At 52.9% G+C, this 21,652-nt stretch overlaps 1 protein-coding gene across 7 annotated transcripts; it reads right to left on the reverse strand.

Moving 5' to 3' along the window:
• Positions 1-68: 68 nt before the first annotated feature.
• On the reverse strand, positions 69-20,479 carry SUV39H1 (SUV39H1 histone lysine methyltransferase). 7 transcript variants are annotated; one of them, XR_006739528.1, is made up of 8 exons: positions 19,492-19,770; positions 17,807-17,952; positions 15,644-16,306; positions 10,047-10,193; positions 9,839-9,968; positions 8,600-9,449; positions 2,372-2,494; positions 69-266 (listed from the first exon to the last, which is right to left on the reverse strand). XR_006739528.1 is itself a non-coding variant. In XM_036460607.2 (6 exons), the coding sequence occupies exons 1-6, from the start codon at positions 20,073-20,075 to the stop codon at positions 9,316-9,318; spliced, it is 1,239 nt and encodes a 412-aa protein (XP_036316500.1). In that variant the 5' UTR covers positions 20,076-20,479; the 3' UTR covers positions 8,141-9,315. The 7 variants fall into 7 exon arrangements, 4 of the variants coding, with proteins under 4 accessions (XP_036316500.1, XP_045426351.1, XP_045426350.1 ...); XR_006739529.1 differs by lacking the exon at positions 2,372-2,494 and having other exon boundaries at positions 71-266; XM_036460607.2 differs by lacking the exons at positions 69-266; positions 2,372-2,494; positions 19,492-19,770 and adding an exon at positions 20,057-20,479 and having other exon boundaries at positions 8,141-9,449.
• Positions 20,480-21,652: the final 1,173 nt, after the last annotated feature.

A 21,652-nucleotide genomic window follows, 5' to 3' on the forward strand; every position in this document is an offset into this window, starting at 1 on the left:
AGAGCACAGAGACTTGAAGACACTTGCTTCGGAGATGTCCCTAATGGCTGCGGCCTCTGCTACTAGTATGTTCCAAATGACGACCTTCATAATGGCCTTGTCCTTGGGCACGCATCGGGTGCAGTTGGTGCAATGAACAGGCTGCACATGGCCACAGCCTCTTTTGGCATGACCATTATTCCTTCCTTTCTTGGTCATCTTGTGAACGAGGACCGGAGAGAGACCTTGACTTTTACCCTTTTAAGACTCCTTGTCAGTCTTCTGGCCTGCAGAAATGTAAGAATAAATTTGTGTTGTTTTATGACAGTAAGATGGTGGTGATGTTACAGCAGCAAGTCCAGAGCTCAGAGGAGACAAAAGATCTGCTCCTTTAAGAAGTGGAATAAGTGTGGCCTTCTTTTGTAAAAAGGAAAGAAGGGAAGGAGGGAGGGAGACAATGTCCCAGGTGGTGAGGTCTCTGGATGTTGGTGCATATCCAGGGTGAACTCCACATTTGTTTGCGAGTGCGTGCTGATGGTGGGAGGCCTAGATCTGTTAGCAGGTGTATGAACCAGGGTGTGAGGTCTCGGGTCTCTTTGACGGTGTGTGTCAGAGAACTTGTGGGCCCAGCTTTTGGGGGGTATATGTGCTAGGAGGGGAAGTTTCTGGTCTGATTTTGTGTACAGGTCCCAGGACGTGAGTTCTCTGAACTGCTGAGGTGTGTATGTTCAGGGTGTAAGGACTGTGAGCTTTGTGGGAATATTCCCTTTGCTTGAAACCTCTGATCCATTCCTGAGTCTGTATCCCAGGACGTGGGGCTTTCTGTCTTGTTTGTTTGTGTCTGTCTCGTGGTGTTCATGAGGCATGTTTGCTGGTATGTTTCCCTGTGGTATGTTTCTGGTGAGTGAAGCAGGGTGTAAGTCCCATGGTAGGAATCCCTCATCTGCTTGTGGGCACTTGTCTGATAATGCTAAGAGTCTGATCTTTCTGTTTGAAGTTGTTTTCCCAGTAGCTGAGTGCTCTGATTTGTTTCTCAATGCACGTCCCAGGCTGTGAGGTCTCTCGTGTTTTGTGACTGTATATCCCAGAGTGTGAGGTCTGAGCTGTATGTGGGTTATGTTCCAGGTTGTCAGATGTCTGATATCTTACGTGGATATTTGCAAGTACTTTTTGTTTTGTTGTTAGTCCTCACCCAAGGATATTTTTCCCATTGATTTTTAGAGAGAGTGGAAAGGAGCAGGGGAGGGAGGGAAGAGATATATATATATCAATGTGAGACAGACACATCCTACATGTACCTCTACTGGGGCCAGGGATCAAACCTGCAATCCTGGTATGTACCCTTGATTGGAAATTGAACCCGCGACCTCTAGTGTTCTAATCACTGATCCATGCTGGCCAGGGCACAAGCATAAACTTGTTTGCTGGGATATGTGCCATGAAGTGAAATTCTTATCTGCTAAGGCACATATATATGGGATGTGAGATTTCTGAGCTGGTCCTGGGTGTATGTTTCAGGATGAGAGGCCTCTGATCTGTTTGTTGGTGCATGCCCCACATTGACAGCTCTGTGGTATGTCTCTGGGTGCATTTCCATGCATGTTGTTTCTGGGAGGATCTCTGTTTGTGGGTGTGTATCCCAGGATCTGAGCTGTCTGATCTTCCTGAGTCTGCGCACCCCAAGACTTCAGGTATCTGTATTTATCTGCTGCATTGACCAGCCTGTGAGGATTGTAACCTCTTTGTTGCCTCATGCTACAGGATTGGAGGTATCTGGTGTGGTTTGGGTTGTGTTTCTCAGATCAGAGCTTTGATTTGTTTATGTGTGTATGTCACATACATGAGTGTGTCAACTCCTTGAGTGTGTTTGTAAAAGATAGGAGGTCTGTTCTCTATGTGGTTATGTGTCCCAGTCTGTGAGATCTGTTTGTGTGTGTATGTCAGAGAATGTGCACTTTTTCCTGCTCTCTGTGAATATGTCAAGTCAAAGATCTAGTCTGTTTGGGGGCCCTAGGATGTGGGTCCCCAGTCTCTTGGTGGGATATATGTCCCAGAGAGTGGGTTCTCTTATGTCTTTGTGGGTTTAATTCCCAGAGTGTGAGGGCTCTGAGCATTCTTTGGTAAGTGTCCCAGAACGTGTGGCTTTCTCATCTTCTGTACGTATGTCTCAGGGTGGAAGGTCTCTGATCTCTGTGGAGGTGTATGACTCCAGACGTGAAGTCCTTGCGCACTTCATGGATGTATGTCCCAGGATGTGGTGTTTCTTGTGTGTGTGTGTGTGTGTGTGTGTGTGTGTGTGCGTGTGTTCGTGTGTGTGTTCTGTTTGCTCAAATAATGGATCACCAAATATGTTCTCACTCCATTCTTGGAACTTGTTAATATGTTGTCTTACCTGGAAAAGGCAGATACATAGTAGGCAAGCATTCAGAGGTGGGTATCCTGGATTATCTAGGACAGGGGTAGGGAACATCCGGGCCGAGGTCGTATAAGACCCAAGAAATCATTTGGTCTGGCCCTGCCAAGACATTAGGGGTGAGTTAATTAAATGTTTGACCAAATATAGCAGGTTAATATCTTTTGTTGTTAATCCTCACCCGAGGATATTTTTCCATTGATTTTTAGAGAGAGTGGAAGAGAGAGGGAAAGATAGGAAGAAACATTGATATGAGAGAAAGGCATCAATAGGCTGCCTCCTGCATGAGCCCCTCATGTCCAGAGAGGAGCCTGCAATCAAGGTACATGCCCATGACTAGAATCGAACCCGGGACCCTTTGGTCCACAGGCCAATGCTCTATCCACTGAACCAAACCAGCTAGGGCTAGCAGGTTAATTTTTGAGTGGATAATTTTGTATGGCCCACAAATGATGTTATAAATATCCAAATGGCCCTTGGCAGAAAAAAAAGGCCCCTCACCCCTGATCTAGGAGGTCCCACTTGTAATCACAAGAGACATTATAGGAGGAAGGCTGAAACTTCAAGATCAGAAAAGATTGACTATTATGTCGAGACAAGGAGGGGCATGTGATGAGGGAAGTAGAGTCACAAAAATTGATGTGACAGCAGAAGCAGAGGTCAGAGAGATTGGAATCTAAAATGCTGGATCCTCTGATCTCTTTGTGGACTTTTTCAGCGTGTGGAGCGTCAGACTTGATTGTGGGCGTATGTTGCGGGATTTGAAGTCTCTGATCTGTTTTGTATGACCCAGGATGAGGTCTCTGAGCCATTCGTTCATGTATGTTGCTGGGTGGAGGCCTCTGACTTGTGTGTAGGTGCACGTCCAGGTGTCAAGGTCACTAAAATTTTGGTCACTGTACATCTCAATATGTGAGCCCTCTGATGTGTTTTTGGGTGGATTTCCCTGTATGAGGGCCGATGTTTCCATGTGTGATTTGTAGGTTTTGAGGTGTCTGATCTGTTGGCGTATGTCCCAGGATTTGAAGTCTCGAAGGGGTTTGTGGTTGTATTTTCCAACATATGGGATTTTTCTGAGCTGTTTGTGGTATGTGTTCCAGAATGTGCCTCTCTCAACTGTATTTTGTCGGTGGGAATCTCTGATCTGTTTATGGCTGTTTTCCCAGGATTGTATCTGACATGTTTCTGGGTGTGTGCCTCAGGATCTGTTGTCTGTATTCTCTCTGTGAGCAGTTCCCAGATATGAGGTCTCTGATTTGTTTGTCATTGTTTGCTCCAGGATGCTATGTTTATGAATGGTTTATGGGTTGTATTTTGCAGGATTTATGCCTGTGATCTGTTTGAGGGTGTGTCCTAGGAAGTGAGGTTTCTGATCTGTTTCTGTGCATATTTCCTAGCATGTGAAGTCGTAAACATCTTGTCGCTGTATGTCCCAAGATGTGATAACTCTGACCTCTTTATGTACATTATCAAGCTTTTGAGGTCTCTGGTTTGCTTCTTGCTGTTTGTTCCAGGATGTGAAATCCCCAGCTGTGTGGGGGTATGTTTCTCAGGGTAAGTAGTTTATGATCTGTTTGTGGGTATATATCCCAGGGTTTAAGGTCTCTAATCTCTTTGTGAATGTATTTCCCAGGATTTTGAAGCATACTTCCTAGAATATGGATCTCTCTGATTTATTTTTATGTGTGTCAGAGGGTGGACAGTATCTGATCTTTGTGGATGGACATTCCATGGGGTGCACTCTGATGTTTTACACTCATGCCTTCAGATAGGAGGTCTCTGTTGTAATTATGGGTGCTGTGTGCTAAGACCTGAATTCTCTTACTTCTTTTTGGGTTTAAGTCCCAGGATGAGAAGTCTTTCATCTAGTTCTGTGTGTCTTTCCAACTTGCAAGCTCTACTGTCCGGGGGGGGGGGGGGGGGTGTTCCAAGGGTGTGACTGAAGTCTGATCCATTTGAGGGTCCGTGTCCAAGGGTGTCAGATTTGTTTGTGGGTGTCCATCGGGATGTGAGATATCTTATCTCTTATGGTTGTCTCAAGTGTGACAGTCTGTCGTATGTTTGTCAGCAGTGTGTGGTCTCTGGTCTGTCTGGGGCTATGTCCCAGGTTGCCACCTATTTTCCTTTGATCTAGCGTGTGAGGTCTCTGAGGTGTTTTGAGTTTATGCCCCCTGATCTGATTCTCTGGTCTCTTTGTGGGTATAGGTCTCAATGTGTGAGCTACCTGATCCATTTATTCCAGGATGTAAGTGTTCTGATCTGTGTGTGGGTGTATTCCCTAAATGCTATTTCTCTGAACTATTTGTGGGTATAAAGCTCAGTTCATGAGGTTATTTTTGTGCATATGTCACAGGGGATGAGGTCTGTTCTTTGGGAGCATTTATTTCCTAGAACTTGAATTCTCTGAGCTGTTTTTGTGTGGATGTCTCAGGCTGTGAGGTCCCTGACCTGCTTGGTTGTGTATGTCCCGCACTTTGAGGTCTCTGAATTATTTGATGTTCTGTATCCAGCATATTGATTCTCTGAATCTTGGTTTCAAGAGTTCTGAGCTTTTTCTGGTCTACATTCCAGGGGTGAGTGAGCTGTTTGGGTGACTGTCCTAGAATACAATGGTCCCTGAGCGTTTTTGGTTCGAGAGCTCCTTGACCTGTTTGGGATATAGTCTCAGGTATGAAACCTATTCTGCTTGGGAGGTCTCAGTCCCAGGGTGTAACTAACTAGGAGTTTGTTCCAGGGTAGTCTGTGAGCTTTCAGTGATGTGTGTGTGTGCGCGCGCGCACATGCACACATATGCCCGTTAGTTTTCTGAGCAGTTTGAAAGTCTTTATTTGGCATGTAAAATATCTCAATAGTGTGATGGTGTCTGTGCAGAATATGGTGTCTCTGAACTACTTAGAAGTCTCTCTTTTCAGGTCTGAGTGCCTGTAACCCTCAGATGAGGACTCTGATGTGTTGGAGTGTCTGTGCTCGGGGTGTGAACACTTTTGAGCCCACGTCCTAGGGAGGGAATGAGTGCTCTATGATATGACTTTTGTCCTGGGTGTGATTTTTCAGAGCAGTTTCAGAATCTGTTTCCTGAGTTTGATGTCTTTCTACTATTGGTATTTCAGACTTCTGAGGTGTGTCCCCGAGTGTGAGATCTCTGATCTGCGAATCCCTTGGTGGTGAGGTCTGTAACTGTTGGGGTGTGTTCCCGTAGTTCCTATTGAGGGAATCTCAGTGCCAGGGTCTGAGGTCTCTGAGTGGCTTGGGGTTTTGTTACCAGTGTGATGTCTTTCAGGTGTTGGGTGGGGGGGGTGTCTGTGTCCAGGTGGTTACATATGTGAGCTGTGTGGGAATGGGTCCTAGGATGAAGTTTTGTTAACTCTGAGCATTGGGGCATTGTCTGCCTACATGTGGGGTCTCTGGAAAACCTGTGAGTCTGCTTTGCAAACTGTGAGGATAATAAACTCCCTGAGTTTCTGTCCCACTATGTGAAGTACTTGAGCCGTGTGGGCTATGTCGCCAAATGTGCTGTCTCTGAGCCCCTTTTGGATCTCCCAGGTTAGTTCTCTGAAGACCTAGCTCGTTTGGCTCAGCGGATAGAGCGTCGGCCTGCGGACTAAAGGGTCCAGCGTTCAATTTCGGTCAAGGGCACATGCCCAAGTTGCGGGCTCGATCCCTAAAAGGGGGCATGCTGGAGGCAGCCGATCAATAATTCTCTATCATCACTGATGTTTCTCTCTCTTCCTCTCCCTTCCTCTCTGAAATCAATTAAAAAATATTTTTTAAAAGTTCTCCGAGTTGTCTGAGAGCTTGTGTCTACAATGTAAGGTCCCTCTGCTGCTATGGGTCTGTGCCAGTTATGAGGTATCTGCTATTGGTGGCAGACTTGGCAGAGTGTGAGGTTTCTAGGCTGTTTGATCTGTCAATTCTGGATATGAGCACAAAGGGTAAGGTCCATGAATGGTTCTGAGGTCTGAGTCCAGGGTATGATATTTCTGAATCATTTGGAGGTCTGTGCTTAGAGAGTAAAGATTCTGAGCTGTTTGGGGACTTGAGGCCAGGATGTGAGGTTTATATGCTGTTTGGGGTCTGTGTCTAGGTTGTGTGATCTCATACACTGAGTGGCCAGATTATTATGTGTTCAGAGATCATAATAATCTGGCCACTCAGTGTACACACACACACACACACACACACACACACATATATATATATATATATATATATATATATATATATATATATATATATATATACACACACACACACACATATATGAGGGCCTGGTGCATGAATTTGTGCATGGGTGGGATCCGCCAGCCTGGCCAGGGGGAGGGGACATAGGCAGTTGGCCTGCTGGTTGAACTGGTGGAGACAATTTGCATATTAGCCTTTTATTATATAGGATATACACTGAGTGACGAGATTATTATGTGTTCACAGATCTGGCCACTCAGTGTACTGGGGGTGGGGAGGAGTTACAAGGTGTGAAGTCTCTAAACTATGTAGAGGATTAGTATTGATTTTCAGATCTTTGAGCTCCTCTGTGGACCAAGTGAGGTCTCTTGGGGATCACTAGGTATATGAAGGCTCTGAGCTATTTTTAGGAAGTCTATGCCTAGTACATGACCTCTGTGACCAGCAACCTGTGTCAAGATCATGGTCTCTGAGCTGGTTCAGGGCCTGTTTGAGTGTAGGACTTGGGAGCTCTTGGGTATTGTGTTCAGGGTGAGGTCTCAGTCTGCTGGTCTGAGAAGAGGGTGTGAGGTCTCTGAACTCTCTGTCCATCTCTCTCCTAGTGTGTAAGGTCTCTGAGGAATCGGTGGGTCTGTGTCCCTGGTTCTGAAGTGTCTGAACACTGTGGGGGTCTGCAGGCACTTTCAGATGTGTGGGTTACAAAGCTTAAGGTCTCTGGAGCATTTGGTAGTCTCCTCTGGTGCCCTATTCTGAACCATTTTGGGGTCTGTGTCAGGTGAGAGGCCTCTGAGCTATCCACAGATCTCCTTCCCAGGTCAGAATTCTCTAAGCACGGTGTTTCTGGGCTGTGAGGATCTAAGAGTTGAGGCTCTGAGCTGTGGCACCATATTCTAGGCAGTGAGCTCTTTGGGGTGTTTAGTGTTCTATTTTTCAGGATGTCTCTGAGCAATGTGGGGGTCTGTGTCCAAGAAGTAAGGTTTCAGGATCATTTAGGGATCTGTGTTCCGAGTGTGAGGTCTCAGGTGTTTGGGGTATGACATCTCAGCTGTTTAGGATCTGTCCCAGGATGGGAGGACTCCAAGCAGCCTGGGAATCGATTATCAGGGTGTGAAAACCCTGAATAACTTAGGTAACAGTATCCCTGGCTGTGCGGTCTTTGAGATTTCTATCCCAAAAGAAAGCTCTGTGATGTGTTTGGGGTCCAGATCCCAGCATAGGAGGCAGCATTTATGTCTTGGGGCTGTTTGCAAGTCTGGCTTCCTAGTTCTGGTGTAGCCTGTCATTCAGGGTCTGTGTCCGTATCTCCGAGCTGGATGGAGAAGTATATCCCAGGTGTGAGGTGTGAGGTCTGGGGTTAGCACCCAGAGTACATGTCTGTGAGTAAGTATAAAACAAGCTCATTTTAAGTCAAGATGTTAGGGAGACAATGGTGGAGGTGGTATGCTGTGGGGGTGTTCCAGACAAGTGGTTGAGGTTTGAGGAATATGTCCCTGGGTACCCCAGCTCCCAGCCTCTCCTCCCCCAACACCACCTACCTGAGGTCTTCAATCCCCACACCTTGTTTTGTTCAGTCAACAACTCTTTTTATTGATGCCTACCCCAGGCTGGGTTGGGCCAAGAAATATACAAGAGGAGAATGAGATTCAGTCCATGCCTGAAAGTCAGACTAGGGACAGGGAGCACAGACACACAGACAGCCACACAGAACTGGTGGCAGGGCACAGTCTCACAGAGGAGCACTCTGGACACAGGTAGTCAGGGAAGGCTTCCTGGAGAAGACCTCACAGGGGAAGCAAGGGGTGAGGCAGCCATCAGAGCCTTCGTCTTCTGTACATCTGTGGGCAGGGAACTTTTGAGTCTGTCCTTGGCCTCCTGCCGTATGGGCCCTTTCCTAGGATCCACCTCCACAGTTTTTAAGGCTTCCCTGAGACAATCTATGCAGCCCAGGTGCTCGGCCCAGTGCCTGGCACCTCATCACCACCCCGTCAATGCACATTTTTGTCCTAAGTGCTATCTACAGCCTACCTAGGTACTGGTTCCAGCTCTGAGCAGTCCAGGAGTCATCACACGCCAACAGGGCTCCCAGGCGCCTCCTGTGCACCTCATGGGCAGAGCTCAATCCCAGTCCACCTTAAGGGCTCGGAGAGTCTGGACTGCCTTCCTCTCACTGGCCAGTGACCAGTGAGCCCTGGGCATCCACTCTCCTTCCAGTGGCATGTGGGCACCTACTTCTGGGATGCAAAGCCTACATGTGAGCATGAGCAGAAACCAGTCCCCAGACCTGCGGACCCTTTTTTTTTTTTTTTTCACCACGTGGGCTGGGAAGTCTGAACTCTGATGTCAGCCTGCCCTGGGGCAGCTTCCACTCCCGGAGCAGCAGGGCGAGGGCCTGCAACACACCTCTCAAGCTCCAGGCTGAAGCAAGTGCCTAGCCATCTTTCTAGCCTGGGGCTGAGGTTCACCTCAGGTAGGCTGTGAATCTCAATGCAGAAACGCCTGATGGTGACAACTTACTTCGCAAAATGGGCACAGGGTTGTTAAGTGCAACCCACGGAACTGGGACGGGGAGAGGGGGTTTCTGGCAGTCAGTCCGCACCACAGCCCCGAGCACAGGGCGGCGGCGGGAGGTGGAAGCAGACAGGAGGCCCTGGCAGTCATTCCTCAACAGGAGGGAGGTGAGAACGGGGTGGGTGAGATGGGCTCTGGGCCCCACAGTCAGGCTGGCCTCGGATTTCCAAGGGCTAGAAGAGGTATTTGCGGCAGGATTCAGTCCCACACTTGCATTCAATACGGACCCGCTTCTTGGGGGAGCCGGGGAGCACGGCCAGGCCAAAGTTGGAGTCCATGCGGGTGCTCTCCATGTCCACGGGGTCCACTGTGGAGTCACACAGCCAGGGAGGGTGGGAGGGGGAGGGACTTGTTAGAAGGCCTAGGTGTAGTGTCCCACTGCCCCTTTACCACGACACCCAGGGACCTTGGGGGCTGGGAACAGGGCTGGGATTTGGGTCAGGAGGGGGTCATGGGGTTGGTAGACAAGACGGGATTCAGGAGAAGTATCTAATTCTCCAGCCAAACCCCTTCCTCCCCGGGAGTCTTGGGGGAAGTTGGTCCAAGGGCTGGGAATGAGGGGACCCCAAAGGATGGGCAGGGTTCAAAGTCCAGATGGGAGATGGGAATGGGAAAGAGCATCTTAAAGCTCCCTGGGGAGGGGTCTGTGTCCCATGTCACTGTGTGCCCCTGCCCCCAGTCCCTTGACACCCCCACCTTGCATGTTGTAATCAAAAGTGAGCTCCTCGCCTGCCCAGATGGTCCTCGTGGCAAAGAAAGCGATGCGGGGCAGCCGCTCGTCAAGGTTGTCTATGAAGACGTTGTACACCTGGAGGTTGGGGTCGCACTGGGAGGAAAGGCACGGCAGGAGGGTGAGGTGGGGCCAGCCCGCTCTTCCCGCCCTCACCCACCTGCAGGTACCCACACTGTGGTTGACAAAGTGGGAGATGTTGCCGTAGTAGGCCGCGTCCACGGTGTATACGTCCTCCACGTAGTCCAGGTCGAAGAGGTACGTAGCGCCCTGGCGGTCGTAGATCTGGCCCCGCCGCTCCGCCTCCTCCGAAGTAATGATCTGGGAAAGGGGCACGGGAGAGGGGATTGGCCAAGGAGGCTCAGGCGAGCCAGCACAGTGCCTGAGGAGGAGAAAAACAAGGGAGCGGGGAGGCACCCCCGCCCATGTGGCTGGCAGGCACGGACACATGGGAGGTACTGAGGCAGAGGGTCTGTCAGTCCTTCCAGGGGGCTGGTCCTCGGCTGCCCAACACCCATTCATCTCAGGCCTCTGGACCGTCTAGGGCAGCGGTCACCAACCGGTGGTCCATGAGGTCTGAAAGTTTGGCAACTGCTGGTCTAGGGAGTCTCTCAATGGTGAGTGAAGGCTGGCCACAAGGTCTAGTGGTGAGACAGTAGACAGACAGACAGACAGACACAGATATAGCCCCATCATGAGACCCATAGTGACATGTAGGAGATGCAAATCCAGGGCAAGAAAGAAAAAGACCCAGGGCCACAGAGGGGAGAGGAAAGCAGAATGAGAGGCTGACTCAGCCAGGGCAAGGGGTCTGTGGCTTCGCAGGCCCAGCAGACAGGAGAGCCAGCACGGGGCCACGTCCACAGCTGGGAGGACACAGGAGCAGAGCCCTGGGCTGTGGGGGAGGGAGACCGACTGGGAGGCTCACACAGGAGAGCCAGAGACCCCGTGAGAAGCACAGACAGAAGCTTGATAGGAAAGATGCAGGTCCAGAGATAAGACCAAGCTCTCTGAGGATCTCAGCAGCCAGAAAAAGGCAGAGGCCAAAGCACAGCAGGAAGGTGAAAGAGGAGGAGCTGGGCAGGAACCCTTCCCTCCGCCCCGGGGCTATGCAGTGTCAGCTACTGGCATTTCAGATGACGGAGACCTCTCTCCAGGCTGGGTCCCTGCTAACCTATAAACATGGAGCTGCTCCAGTCCTAGCCCTGACCTGTGCCTGCCTCCCCAATGCTGTGGATGCTTCTCCGCCCCATCCCCACCCAGCCCGACCGCTCCTCTCCATCCCACAGGTCCCTTCTCCCCCCTGGGCCAACCGTACCCCCACATGGAGCTAACCATGCCATCTCCGGGTGAGGGCTCCCTGGTACTTAAAACTGCCCCCCACACCCCCCTTCTTCCTTCCCTCTCCTGTGGTTGCAGACCCAGCGCCCATCACCAGCCCCCTTCTGACACTGGATCTCCCCTTGCCTCCCTCCTGCCCACCCACATGCCAGCTAGCAGCCATGCTGTTTCTACTCCCAGATCTCCCCTTCTAGCTTTGAGCAGTTTTCTCCAGTCTGGATGGCCATACTAGTGTCCCGTCTCCTACCTGCCTCTTACACCATCACCTTCGGCCTCTATCCCATCAAATGCTGATCAACAACACCTTTAGGAGACCAAGATCTATCCCTCAGACCACACTGCTCACTGCGCCATCCTCCAGCTTTTCCTTCAGGAGCCCAGAGGAAAAGGGTTTATGTGTGCATCCACTCATTCATTCAGTGGGTTTTTATGAGGCTTCCCCTGTGCCTGTCGTAGCGCTCAGAAGTCAACGTCTGCAGGGGCAGACGTGGGTCACAGTGGGTGGGTGAGACAACCCAGGAACCAGGCTCCATCCTGGCCCTCAGGGGTCAGTTGGGTGGGGGAGCCACAGGGACCAGGCCCCGTCCTATCGATCATGGTCAGTGTTGTGACAGGAGATGGGCTCAGACAGTCACAGGGAGAGAATGAGGCGGGTTCCAGGAGCTACGGGAAAGAGAAACACCGTGGAAAGCAAGCTGCGGACCATAAGGGGGCTCTGACACAGGCTGCAGAGCGGGGACACAACAGGAGACACAGCAGCATTTGAGGAAGAGGACAAGGCAGGGCTCCCTCCACCGCCTGGAGAGCACACACTCCCCTCTTGTGGGGGCAGCTCGATGTTACTTCTCTGCAGCCTTCCTCAGTCTCCCTGAGCCGACCCCCAGCCGCCCTGCAGCCCCAGGAGCAAAGGGCAGCCTCCGCGGGCTTGTTCCTCTCAGCCCTCCCTCCGGAGGGAATGCCCCACCGTTTCCCCGGCTCATCTTCCTGCCTCTCTGCCCCTACCTGCTCCCTGTCTCACCAGGGATGAGTCACCCTGCAAGCCCTCCAGGGCACAAACCGTTCCTGCTGTCTGCTTTTCAGTGCGCTCTGGAAGGGCTGGGCAGTGCGTGTGTCTGTTCCCTAGCAACCCTCCAGGATGACGGGGAAGCTAGATGCGCTAGAAGCTAGCAGCTTAGAAACAGGGTGACGTGAACAGGAAGCAGAAGACTCTGCCCCCTCCCAGATAATGGGACCCTAAATGTTCTCTCCCTGCACACGTCTCCCCAGCTAAAAACCAGAAAACAAAAAACTCCAGCAGGTCTGGCAGGGCACCAATTTAAACACTTGGATTTTTTTTTTTTTAATCCACTTGACTAACTTGATGAGTCTGAGCCCTGTACTATACTGCTCTAGGCCTCAGTTTTCCCATCTGTAGAATGGGATGACAATGACAACAATCCCAGCCAGACAGGGGCTGTGGCAAAGATTCAACAAGATGAGGGATGCGAAAGGTGTTTCTGTTTTCGTTTCGGTTAGGAACAAAGCACTTAGGAGAGGTTGTGCGTCCTGTATCTTGTCAAACTGCTGCTCATTAAATGATATGCAATCATTGAGTTAAACTAATTGAGACTCACCGTCACTTCAGTTATTAAAATATGAAGACAATGGATAAAACAGGTCATGGCTCGCGGAGTGAGGGCAGGGATGTCTGGCAGAGGTGGGAAGGCGCAGAGGAGAGGAAGGACAGCTCACGGGAAAGAATCTCAGGGCAGAGGTCCACACTGGAGGACAGGGTGGCGAACAGGTATGGGATGTGTACCCTCGATTGTGTAACACGAGGGAGGGTCTGGGCCAACACCACGTAACCAAGTGAATTAATATTTCTACAATGACACTTATGAATAGTGACACCAAGGAAGAGAGAGACTATAAATATGCCCAAATCAGGTCGTTAGGTTTTATAGCCAGATGGGTTACAAAAACTCTTGGGTTTCTGAACTTTAGAATGTAGTGGCTAATGCTGACTGGAGCCTTACTCTATACTGGACGGGTTTAAATGCTTCACACGTGCCAACTCCTTTAGTTCTTACACAAGCGTAAGCGGTGGGTGCACTTAGCAGCCCCATTCTACAGATTAGGAGACGGACACAGGAGGGGAAGTGACAGTTGAGGAGGGGGGAGCTAGGACTCAGTCTCGGGCACCAGGTCCACCCTCCTGCCCACTGTGCCATCTGCCTCAGCAGGAGGACGCAGGTGAGTTTGGCTCTGGCAGTGTTGGGGGCCTCTCTTGCCATCAGGAGGTCCCACAGGCCCGAGGGGACTGGAGGGGGCCTGGAAGTTGCTGACTGTAGCAGGAGGGAGGCTAAGAAAGAGCTCAGAGAGAATGAGTGGAGAGCAGGAAGAGTCAGACAGGGAACAAGAGGCCCCTGGAAACGCTGAGGTCTCCAGTGCGGAGGAGTAAGCACACTAAGGGAGTGCGGAGGAGAAGGCACACTAAGGGAGTGCGGAGGAGAAGGCACACTAAGGGAGTGCGGAGGAGAAGGCACACTAAGAGAGAACAGCCAGGAAAGGACCGGCCTGGAGGACTTGGGGTGCCGGGGGCTGCAGTCTTCCTCCTCTTTGCCTCGGGACCCTGTGCTGCAGACGGCCTTCCCTAAGATCGGCAGCACAGCAGAGTGAGGCTAGAGACACCATCTGTCCTGGGCGGCCTCAGGCCTGCCGGGCTCCTGTGGGGCCAGGACACCTCCTCCTCTAGACCATCAGGGGCTCTGGAGTCTGCACCCTCCTCCTCCAGAATGGCCACATCCCTCTGAGGTGTTACCATCTCCTCCCAACTGTTAGCGTCCCTCCTCCAGTGCCAGGGACTAAGGTTCGGACAGTTCCTCTAGGTTTAGAGTCCTCTTGGGTGTGGACCTGATCTCCTTTAGACAGTCAAAATCCCTCTGGGTGAGGACACTTCTTGACTGTCAGGACAGTGTGGGTGCGGGCACCTCCTAGGCAGACCACCAGGGCCCTCTGGAGTGTGGTCAGTTTGCTCTCAGCCTCTAGGTCACCCTGGGATGTGGCCATCTCTCCCTGCGGATTGTCAGGACCCCTCTGGGGTAATGCCACCTCCTCCTCCTTCCAGACTGCCAGGTCCTCTGGCCTGTGGGCATTCCCTCCACCAGACCGCCAGGACTCCCTGGGGTATGGACAGTCCCTCAGCCACACTGGCAGGTGCTGTGCAGTGTGGACTCTCTGCCTCCAATGACCCTCTCTACTTTATAGTTTGTCAAAGTGGGCTCCTCTTCTCTTCCCGTTTCATTACTACTGTTTAGACATCCTCGGGGGCATGTCCCTTATGCCCATTTCCACCACTTCCCAATCACAGCAACCCCTAAGAAACGCGGGGAAACCTGGAGGAATTTAGGGTGGTCACCATGCCAGGGCACACTCCTGGGTTTAAATGGTCCAGGGAAGTGAAGTGTCCCTCAATGCACGAGATGGTCCTACAGGACAAAGAGCTGCCCCACCCCAGAACTCCAGATGCTCAATGCCTCCCACCTTTGACAGCAACACTGCAGACACTTGCTAGCTATTCACCCAAATCCCTGTTTTCCACCTGGCACACAGCTAAGTCATCTCAGCCTGCCCTCATGGAGGCACGGCCAGTGGTGCGGTTCCAGGCAGTGGATGCAGACAGAAGTGATGTGCACCGCGTCCAGGCCTGGCCCATTAGGACCTCCCCCCCCTTGGTCTACTTACCAGGCAAGGCTGAGGACCAGAGGCCGCTCCAAGGCCCTCAGGCATGGCAAAGGCACAAGAGGGGCAGAACCTCGTAGCCGCCCCACTGTACACAGGACACTGCCCGCACCCGTGCCAGACAGTTACGGGAGCAAACAGACTTCTAACGTGCAAAGTCACTAAACCCTGTGAGCTGTTTGGTCCGGCAGCTCGCTAGCCTGATAGAGCTGGTCTTTCCAGTACCCTGTCAGCCTAGAGGAAGCGGCCAACCTCCGCAAGGCATGGCTTATGTCCTCCCTTATGTCTACTCCTGGCTGTTCTTTTTGTGAGATTAGTAAAGGGCCTCTTTCTGGGAAGACAATGCTGAGCAGTAAGCCGGACCCTTGTGAAATGAGAAATGCCTTTTCAGGTAACACAACCCGGTGCAGACCACATGGCCCATGAAAAGGAATACTGCGTGGATTCCAGTGCCCACCCTTCTCTCTGCCAGGTATCCTTATGAAATCAGCCCCGTCTAGAAGCGTTTCAATATACTTTTAACTACCAGCTTGGCATACTCTCTCCCCTGCCTGGATATCCCTAGCGCTTGGGTTAACCGCCACCACCACCCACATCTCCCACAGTGAAAGCGGGAAAGGTGGAGGCACACTGTGATGAGAGCTGTGCGCACACAGTAGGAACACAGGATGGACAGAGCTGCACACACACGCACGGGCCTGACTCCCTACCTCTCCCACGTACTCCATGACGAAGCTGTTCTTGCGGATCTTCTCCAGCGTGCGGACACCCCAGCCGCGCCCGTCATCCGTGCGGAAGATGCAGAGGTTGTAGCGGATGCCCTTCTGTACCACGCGGTTGGGGCAGTCATAGCCGCAGCGGCAGCGGGAGTTGCACTCGTAGATGGGCAGCCCGGCTCGCAGGCGCACCTGGCCCTGGTCGTTGTAGGCAAACTTGTGCAGCGAGGCCCCGGGGCAGCAGCCTCCAGCGGGTGCCCACAAGCAGTCCTTACACTCGCAGCCCACGGCCACCTGGTTGAGGGTGATGCCCTCGCCAACGCGGTACTCGTTAATGTATACAAAGGCCCGAGGGGGGCCATCCAGATCCACCTCGTTCTCCACGGTGATGCGTCCCAGGTGGTTGCGCTTGGCATTGAGCTCCCGCTCCCAGAGCTGGAGTGCCCGTCTCTGCTTGGCCTTCTGCACCAGGTAGCTGGCCAAGCTTGGGTCCAGGTGCCGGGGCGGCTTTGACCGGTGGCGCCGCCGGAGCAACTCTCGCTCTAAGTCCTTGTGGAACTGCTTGAGGATGCGCACACACTTGAGATTCTGCCGTGGCTCCCAGGTACTCTCGGACTCTGGGTATCCACGCCATTTTACCAGGTAATACTCCTGTTCCTGTGGGGGGACCAGGGGGATGGGGGCCTCCATAAGTGGCCAGACCTTGGGCCAGCCCTTGTGAGATTTGCATTCCAGAACCAATGGACAACACCCAAGCCACACCCTGCCCTTTTCTGGAATGGCTCCATGCATTGGCTAAAAAGCATGGGCTCTAAAGCCAGGATCAGTAGGTTCAAATCCTGTTCTACTCGTACTGTCTTCACTTTTTTTTAAAGTAATTTTAATTTATTGAGAGAGAGAGAGAGAGAGAGAGAGAGAGAGAGGGAGGGAGAGAGAGACAGAGAGAAACATCGATGAGAGTGAAACAATGACCGGCCACCTCCTGCATGCCCCAACAGGAAATCAAACCCGCAACCTGGGCATGTGCCCTGGGAATGGAACCAGCAACCTTTCAGTGCACGGGGCGACGCCCAACCAACGTAGCCACACAGGCCAGGGTCAAATTCTAAATTTTAATCTTATCTCCTCAACCTACGCCCTTCTCTGTCTTCCTCATCATCACTTCCCTTCTGCTAGTAGCTCAGGCCCCAACTCTTGGACTCATCCTTGACTCCTCTCTCTAACCTTCCTCCCATCCACCCTCAGCAAATCCTGTCAACACCACCTGCAGACTACATCCAGGATCCCACCACTTCCAACCATCATCACTGCCACTGCTATCAGCCCTCCCCTGGACTGCAGCAGTGGCCTCCTCACCGTCCCCATGTCCCTATAATCTGTTCTTCCAACAGCAGCCAGAGGGACTTTTTTTTGGTGGGGGGGGGGGGGGCGGCTATGGGACAGTTTAACCACACAGACACCCTGGGTACAAACTCTGAACCTCCATTCCCTAGCGGTGTGGCCTTGGACAAGTTATTTCATTTTGCTGAGCCTTGGTTTCATCTGTAAATAAGGAAAAAAGCTTAATTTTTTTTAACATTATGTAGCGTGTACTGTTCTAACGTACTGTATTATTAACTAATCTAATCCTCACAACTCTCTCTGAGGTAGACACTACTAAGCATCCCCATTTTATAGACAAGGAGAATAAGGTACAGAGAATTTGCATTAAGTATCCCGAGGTGACACGACTAGGATTTGAACTGAAGCGTGCTAACTCTGGTCTGTTCTCTTAACTGTCCTAACGTCACCTCCTGTGGCCATGATAGCAGTCCCATGTCACAGCGCTGGTGGGGGGACTGAATGAATTTGAGGGAAAGCACCTTGCTCACGTGCTCAAAAACCGTTAGCCATCCTCACCCCCAGCTCAGCTGCTCAACTGGTTTGCATTCTTAGGGAGGTGGGGGACTTCATCCTGGCTCCTGGCTCCCTCAGAAAGTTACTAGATTTCTCCATCAGTGAGACAGAAATGAGAAGGTGGCCTACTAATCCTATTTGTTAAGATCAGAGAAGAAAATCCATTTAGAATCAAATGCACATAGTAGGGCAAGGGAGGAGGAACCAGCTTCCTTGAGACACCCCCCCCCCCCCCGCCCGGCCGTGGTCACCCAGACTCACGCGGATTTTCTTGTAATCACACAGGTACTCCACTTCGAAGTCATAGAGGTTCCTCTTGGAGATTCCGAGGGCAGGGCACGAGAGCTTGGCCAAGCGGCACAGGTCCTGCAGCTGATTCCAAGAAGATTTGCAACACACAGTGCAGCCTAGAACATAAAAAGCATTCCTGGGCATCCTGGCAAGGCCGAGAGTCAAAGAGTACCCCAAGTCCTTCCTGGGACTTCTGAAGAATTCCGAGTCAGTGAGACTTAATCCACAGGTCTCCCGAATGCTAAGACCTTTCCACCACAAAAATGTGCCAGCTCCTTCAACCCCAATGCTCACTACCCAAGGCTACTCCTGGAGCAAGAGACCTCAAAGTATGCTCTGCTGCCTGGATTGTCCTAAAGGAATCTATCCCCAGAGCTCCCAACTCCCTCTGTACTGTTCCTAAAACCGCCTGCAAACCATCCAAGCGTCCATGGCCCAGTCCTCCTCTCCTCTCCTCCACACTTTGCAAACAGAGCACCTCCTCCCCTCTCAGGAGGGGGCATTGCCCCAAGAGTGTAGGTGGCATGAGGTGAATATAGCCAGGGCACCAAACAAACTGGAAAGACTGGTCAGCAAGCCCGGATCCGAAATCCCTGGGGGCCAGATGCGTCTTGGTAATTTTTTATTTTATTCTACAAGTGGAGTTCTAGGCATATCCCACCTATTACCTAGCTCCCCAGTGTAGTCAGGGGCTTCAAGCCATCATCAAACACTTCAATCCTTCTGCAGCAAAAGTCTCAATTTTCCCATTAAATAGGAGAAATAAGGCAGCGCCACCGAACCATATAGTCTGGTTTTGCCACTGAATGGTGCCCAACTTAAAGAGTTCAGAGCCTTTTAAATTTCGGAATTGTGAATAAGAGAACGGTGTTAGATTACAGGAAGCCTCGCTGAATGACTGTCTGGGTGCCTTCAACCCACGAGGTATATTTTTCCACACTGCATTTTGGCTTTCTCAGCCTCATCCCCATTTCTGTGAAGGGTAAAGCTTGCCCAAAGGAATTCAGCAACAGGCAACTGCAGTACTAGGTTAGTGACAATGACTATTTAAAAATACCTGGGGTGTTTCTGGGGCTACCAACAATTTTCAAGACACACCGATCTTTTTTGAAAAAAAGGCCTTCTGACTCAAAGATTCAAGGTACGTTCTTAATGTGCTTTAGAAGCCATTTTATCAGAGCACTTCACACATTATAAACGTACAGTCATTCCTAACCCTGTTAATATTTTCTAGCTCCCATTCAAAACATAAAACACTGCAGCTCATGAGGAAATGCTGTCAACCTCAACATGTATGAGCTTTGCAGCAGTATTTCGTGTGCACTACCCCCTACACACACACACACACACACACCCGCGCATGCACGCGCGCGCGAGCACACACACACATACACACACACACACTTAGGCCTAGTGGAGACACACACGGCCTGTGCCCACACCTTCCTCTCCCTGTGACGTCTCTCCCTTTCAAATCCCTTGCACTTGAACCCCCACTAAAGTGGTCCCAACTCACATCTCCAGCCGCTGCGCCGCACTGACCACAGGTGGACTCTCCTAGCCCTTAGCGTCCCCGCCACACTCATGGCACCCATCCCCCCGCAGCCTTCCTCACCCAGCGGCGCCCCCCGCCCCCGAGAGACGGAGAAAATCACCCCTTTGGCCCCTGCACACGGAGGGATCCAGCTCTCCCATTCCGGAAGACGCTGCCCCTCTTCCCGAGGGGGTCCCCTCTAGCGCGGACCCTTCCCGCATGACGCTGCGAGCAGAGGCCCGGCGCACACGATCCCCCCGCCCCCCGCTCTCCAGAGGAGGCTCGTGGCCCCCCTCCTCGCTCCTTCCGGCGTCTCGCGTGGACACCACCGGCGGGTAACGGTCACCGGCGGCTGATTTTCCCGCGCGCGGGCACGGCCTCCCAGACCAGCTGCCCCCGCGCGCGCGCGCGCACGCGCCGTCCAGTCGCTTCCGAGGCGCGCGCGCCCCCCGCCAGTGCCCACTGCACCCCGCGCCCGCCGCCGCCGCGGAGCACGCGCCCCCTCCTCTCCGCCCCGCCCTGCCTCGCGCGCCGGGCCCGCGCTCCCCGGCCGCGGCCTCCCGGCGCCGGGCTCCCGGCTCCCGGCTCCGTGGCTCCGGGCGCCCGGGCCCCGAGCCCGCCACGCCACCCCTCCAGCCCACGCAGCCCGGCCGGCAGGGCCGGCGCCGCTGCCACCACTCCTTCACCTTTTAAATTTTCCGCCATCTTTCCCCACGGCTAACGACATTCGGGCCTACCCGGCCTCGCGAGAAGAGACCTCGCGCGGGCGTGGCCGAGACCGCGCCGCCGATTGGCCGCGCCGCTCCGCGAGCAGGGCCCGCGCGGACCAACCGGCGAGCCGTGACCGGCCCCTCCCGCCACTGCGCTCGGCGGAGGCGGATGCTCGCGGCGCCCTCCGCGTGCGTCTGCGCGGCGGCGGCGGGGGCGGCGGGAGGCCCGCGGGGCCTCCGGTCTGTCCGTCACGCCGTCAGCCAATCGTGTTGTCAGCCGGCCAGACCGGGGCGGCGGTCTTGGAAGGCTGCCGGCGGAAATGCGTCGTTCCGTCAGACCCCCAGTTGCCACCCCCGGCGGCCCGGCACGTCTTCAGCCCGAGCGGCTCGTGACTCCCCGCCTCCAGGGGGCTGCGCTCCCAGACGGCAGCTCGGTCTCTGAATCAGCCCCGACTCCGATGGCACAATGGGGCTCGTCACGCTGCCTATCAGACCCCGCCTGCCAGGCCTGCCTTTCACACTATCAGTCACCAGCAGCAGCCATCCGCGGGCGCTCCCCCCCCTACCCCCCCCCCCGCCCCCGCCAGCGGCTGGTCCCTAGAGGCGGACATGCTGTGCTTACTAACCGCCACGCTGCTAGCCAGCCTGTCACTGCCCCAGCCGGTCCCCGTCCCTTCTTGGCCGGCAGGCACTCAGGCAGCGGTTTCTCTGCCCATCCTTGCACTGGCACCTGCTCTGAACCTCCCTGGGGAAGTCATCTCACTCCCCACTCGCGAAGCCCCAGACACCATGCCCTCGGGCGGGCTGCCATTAGGTCAGGCCTGGCTGGCATTGTCAGCATCTCATGTAGCCCTGTCAGGCAGGTCACGCTATCTGCCATCAGTTGTCAAATGACTGTTATTCCCCCCTCATTCCGACCATGATCAGGCAGTTTGTTCTCTCAGAGCAAATAGTCACGGAAACTAAAGGTAGCATTAAGCCTCCAAGCCACCTGTCAGTGGGTCAGCAGTCTGTCCTTTCTCAGGGAGGCATGCCCCCTCCCCCCATTGGACAGTCACCCATCAGGCCAACTGCGATTCTTTGTTGTTTTGTTTGTTAATCTTCACCCGGAGATATTTTTCCATTGATCTTTTAGAGAGAGTGGAAGAGAGAGGGAAAGAGCGAGAGAAACATCGATGTCAGAGAAACACATCGATTGGTTGCCTCCTGCACACGCCCTGACAAGGGTCTGGGCTGGGAAGGATCCTGTAACCAAGGTGCACCTAAGTACCTGCCATTGACCAGAATTGAACCCAGGACCCTTTGGTCCTCAGGCCAACGCTCTATCCACTGAGCCAAACCGGCTAGGGCTGGGCAACTGTGATTCTAACCTCATACACTCATCAACTCAGGCAGCTACACTGCTCTTTCTTGGTCAGCTGGCTTGTGACCCATTCTGTCTGCCCTTCATCATGTTGTAGATCAGCCAGGTAGCTGGGCTCAGCATCCAACTGAGCATGTGATCTGTCAAACATGCTGTAACTTGGTCAGGGCGGAGTCAGTCACCAGAGACAGCTGCCTGTCAGAGGGCCA

This window comes from Pipistrellus kuhlii, unplaced genomic scaffold (assembly GCF_014108245.1).
Source record: "Pipistrellus kuhlii isolate mPipKuh1 unplaced genomic scaffold, mPipKuh1.p scaffold_m20_p_32, whole genome shotgun sequence".
Classification (NCBI taxonomy): Eukaryota; Metazoa; Chordata; class Mammalia; order Chiroptera; family Vespertilionidae; genus Pipistrellus; species Pipistrellus kuhlii.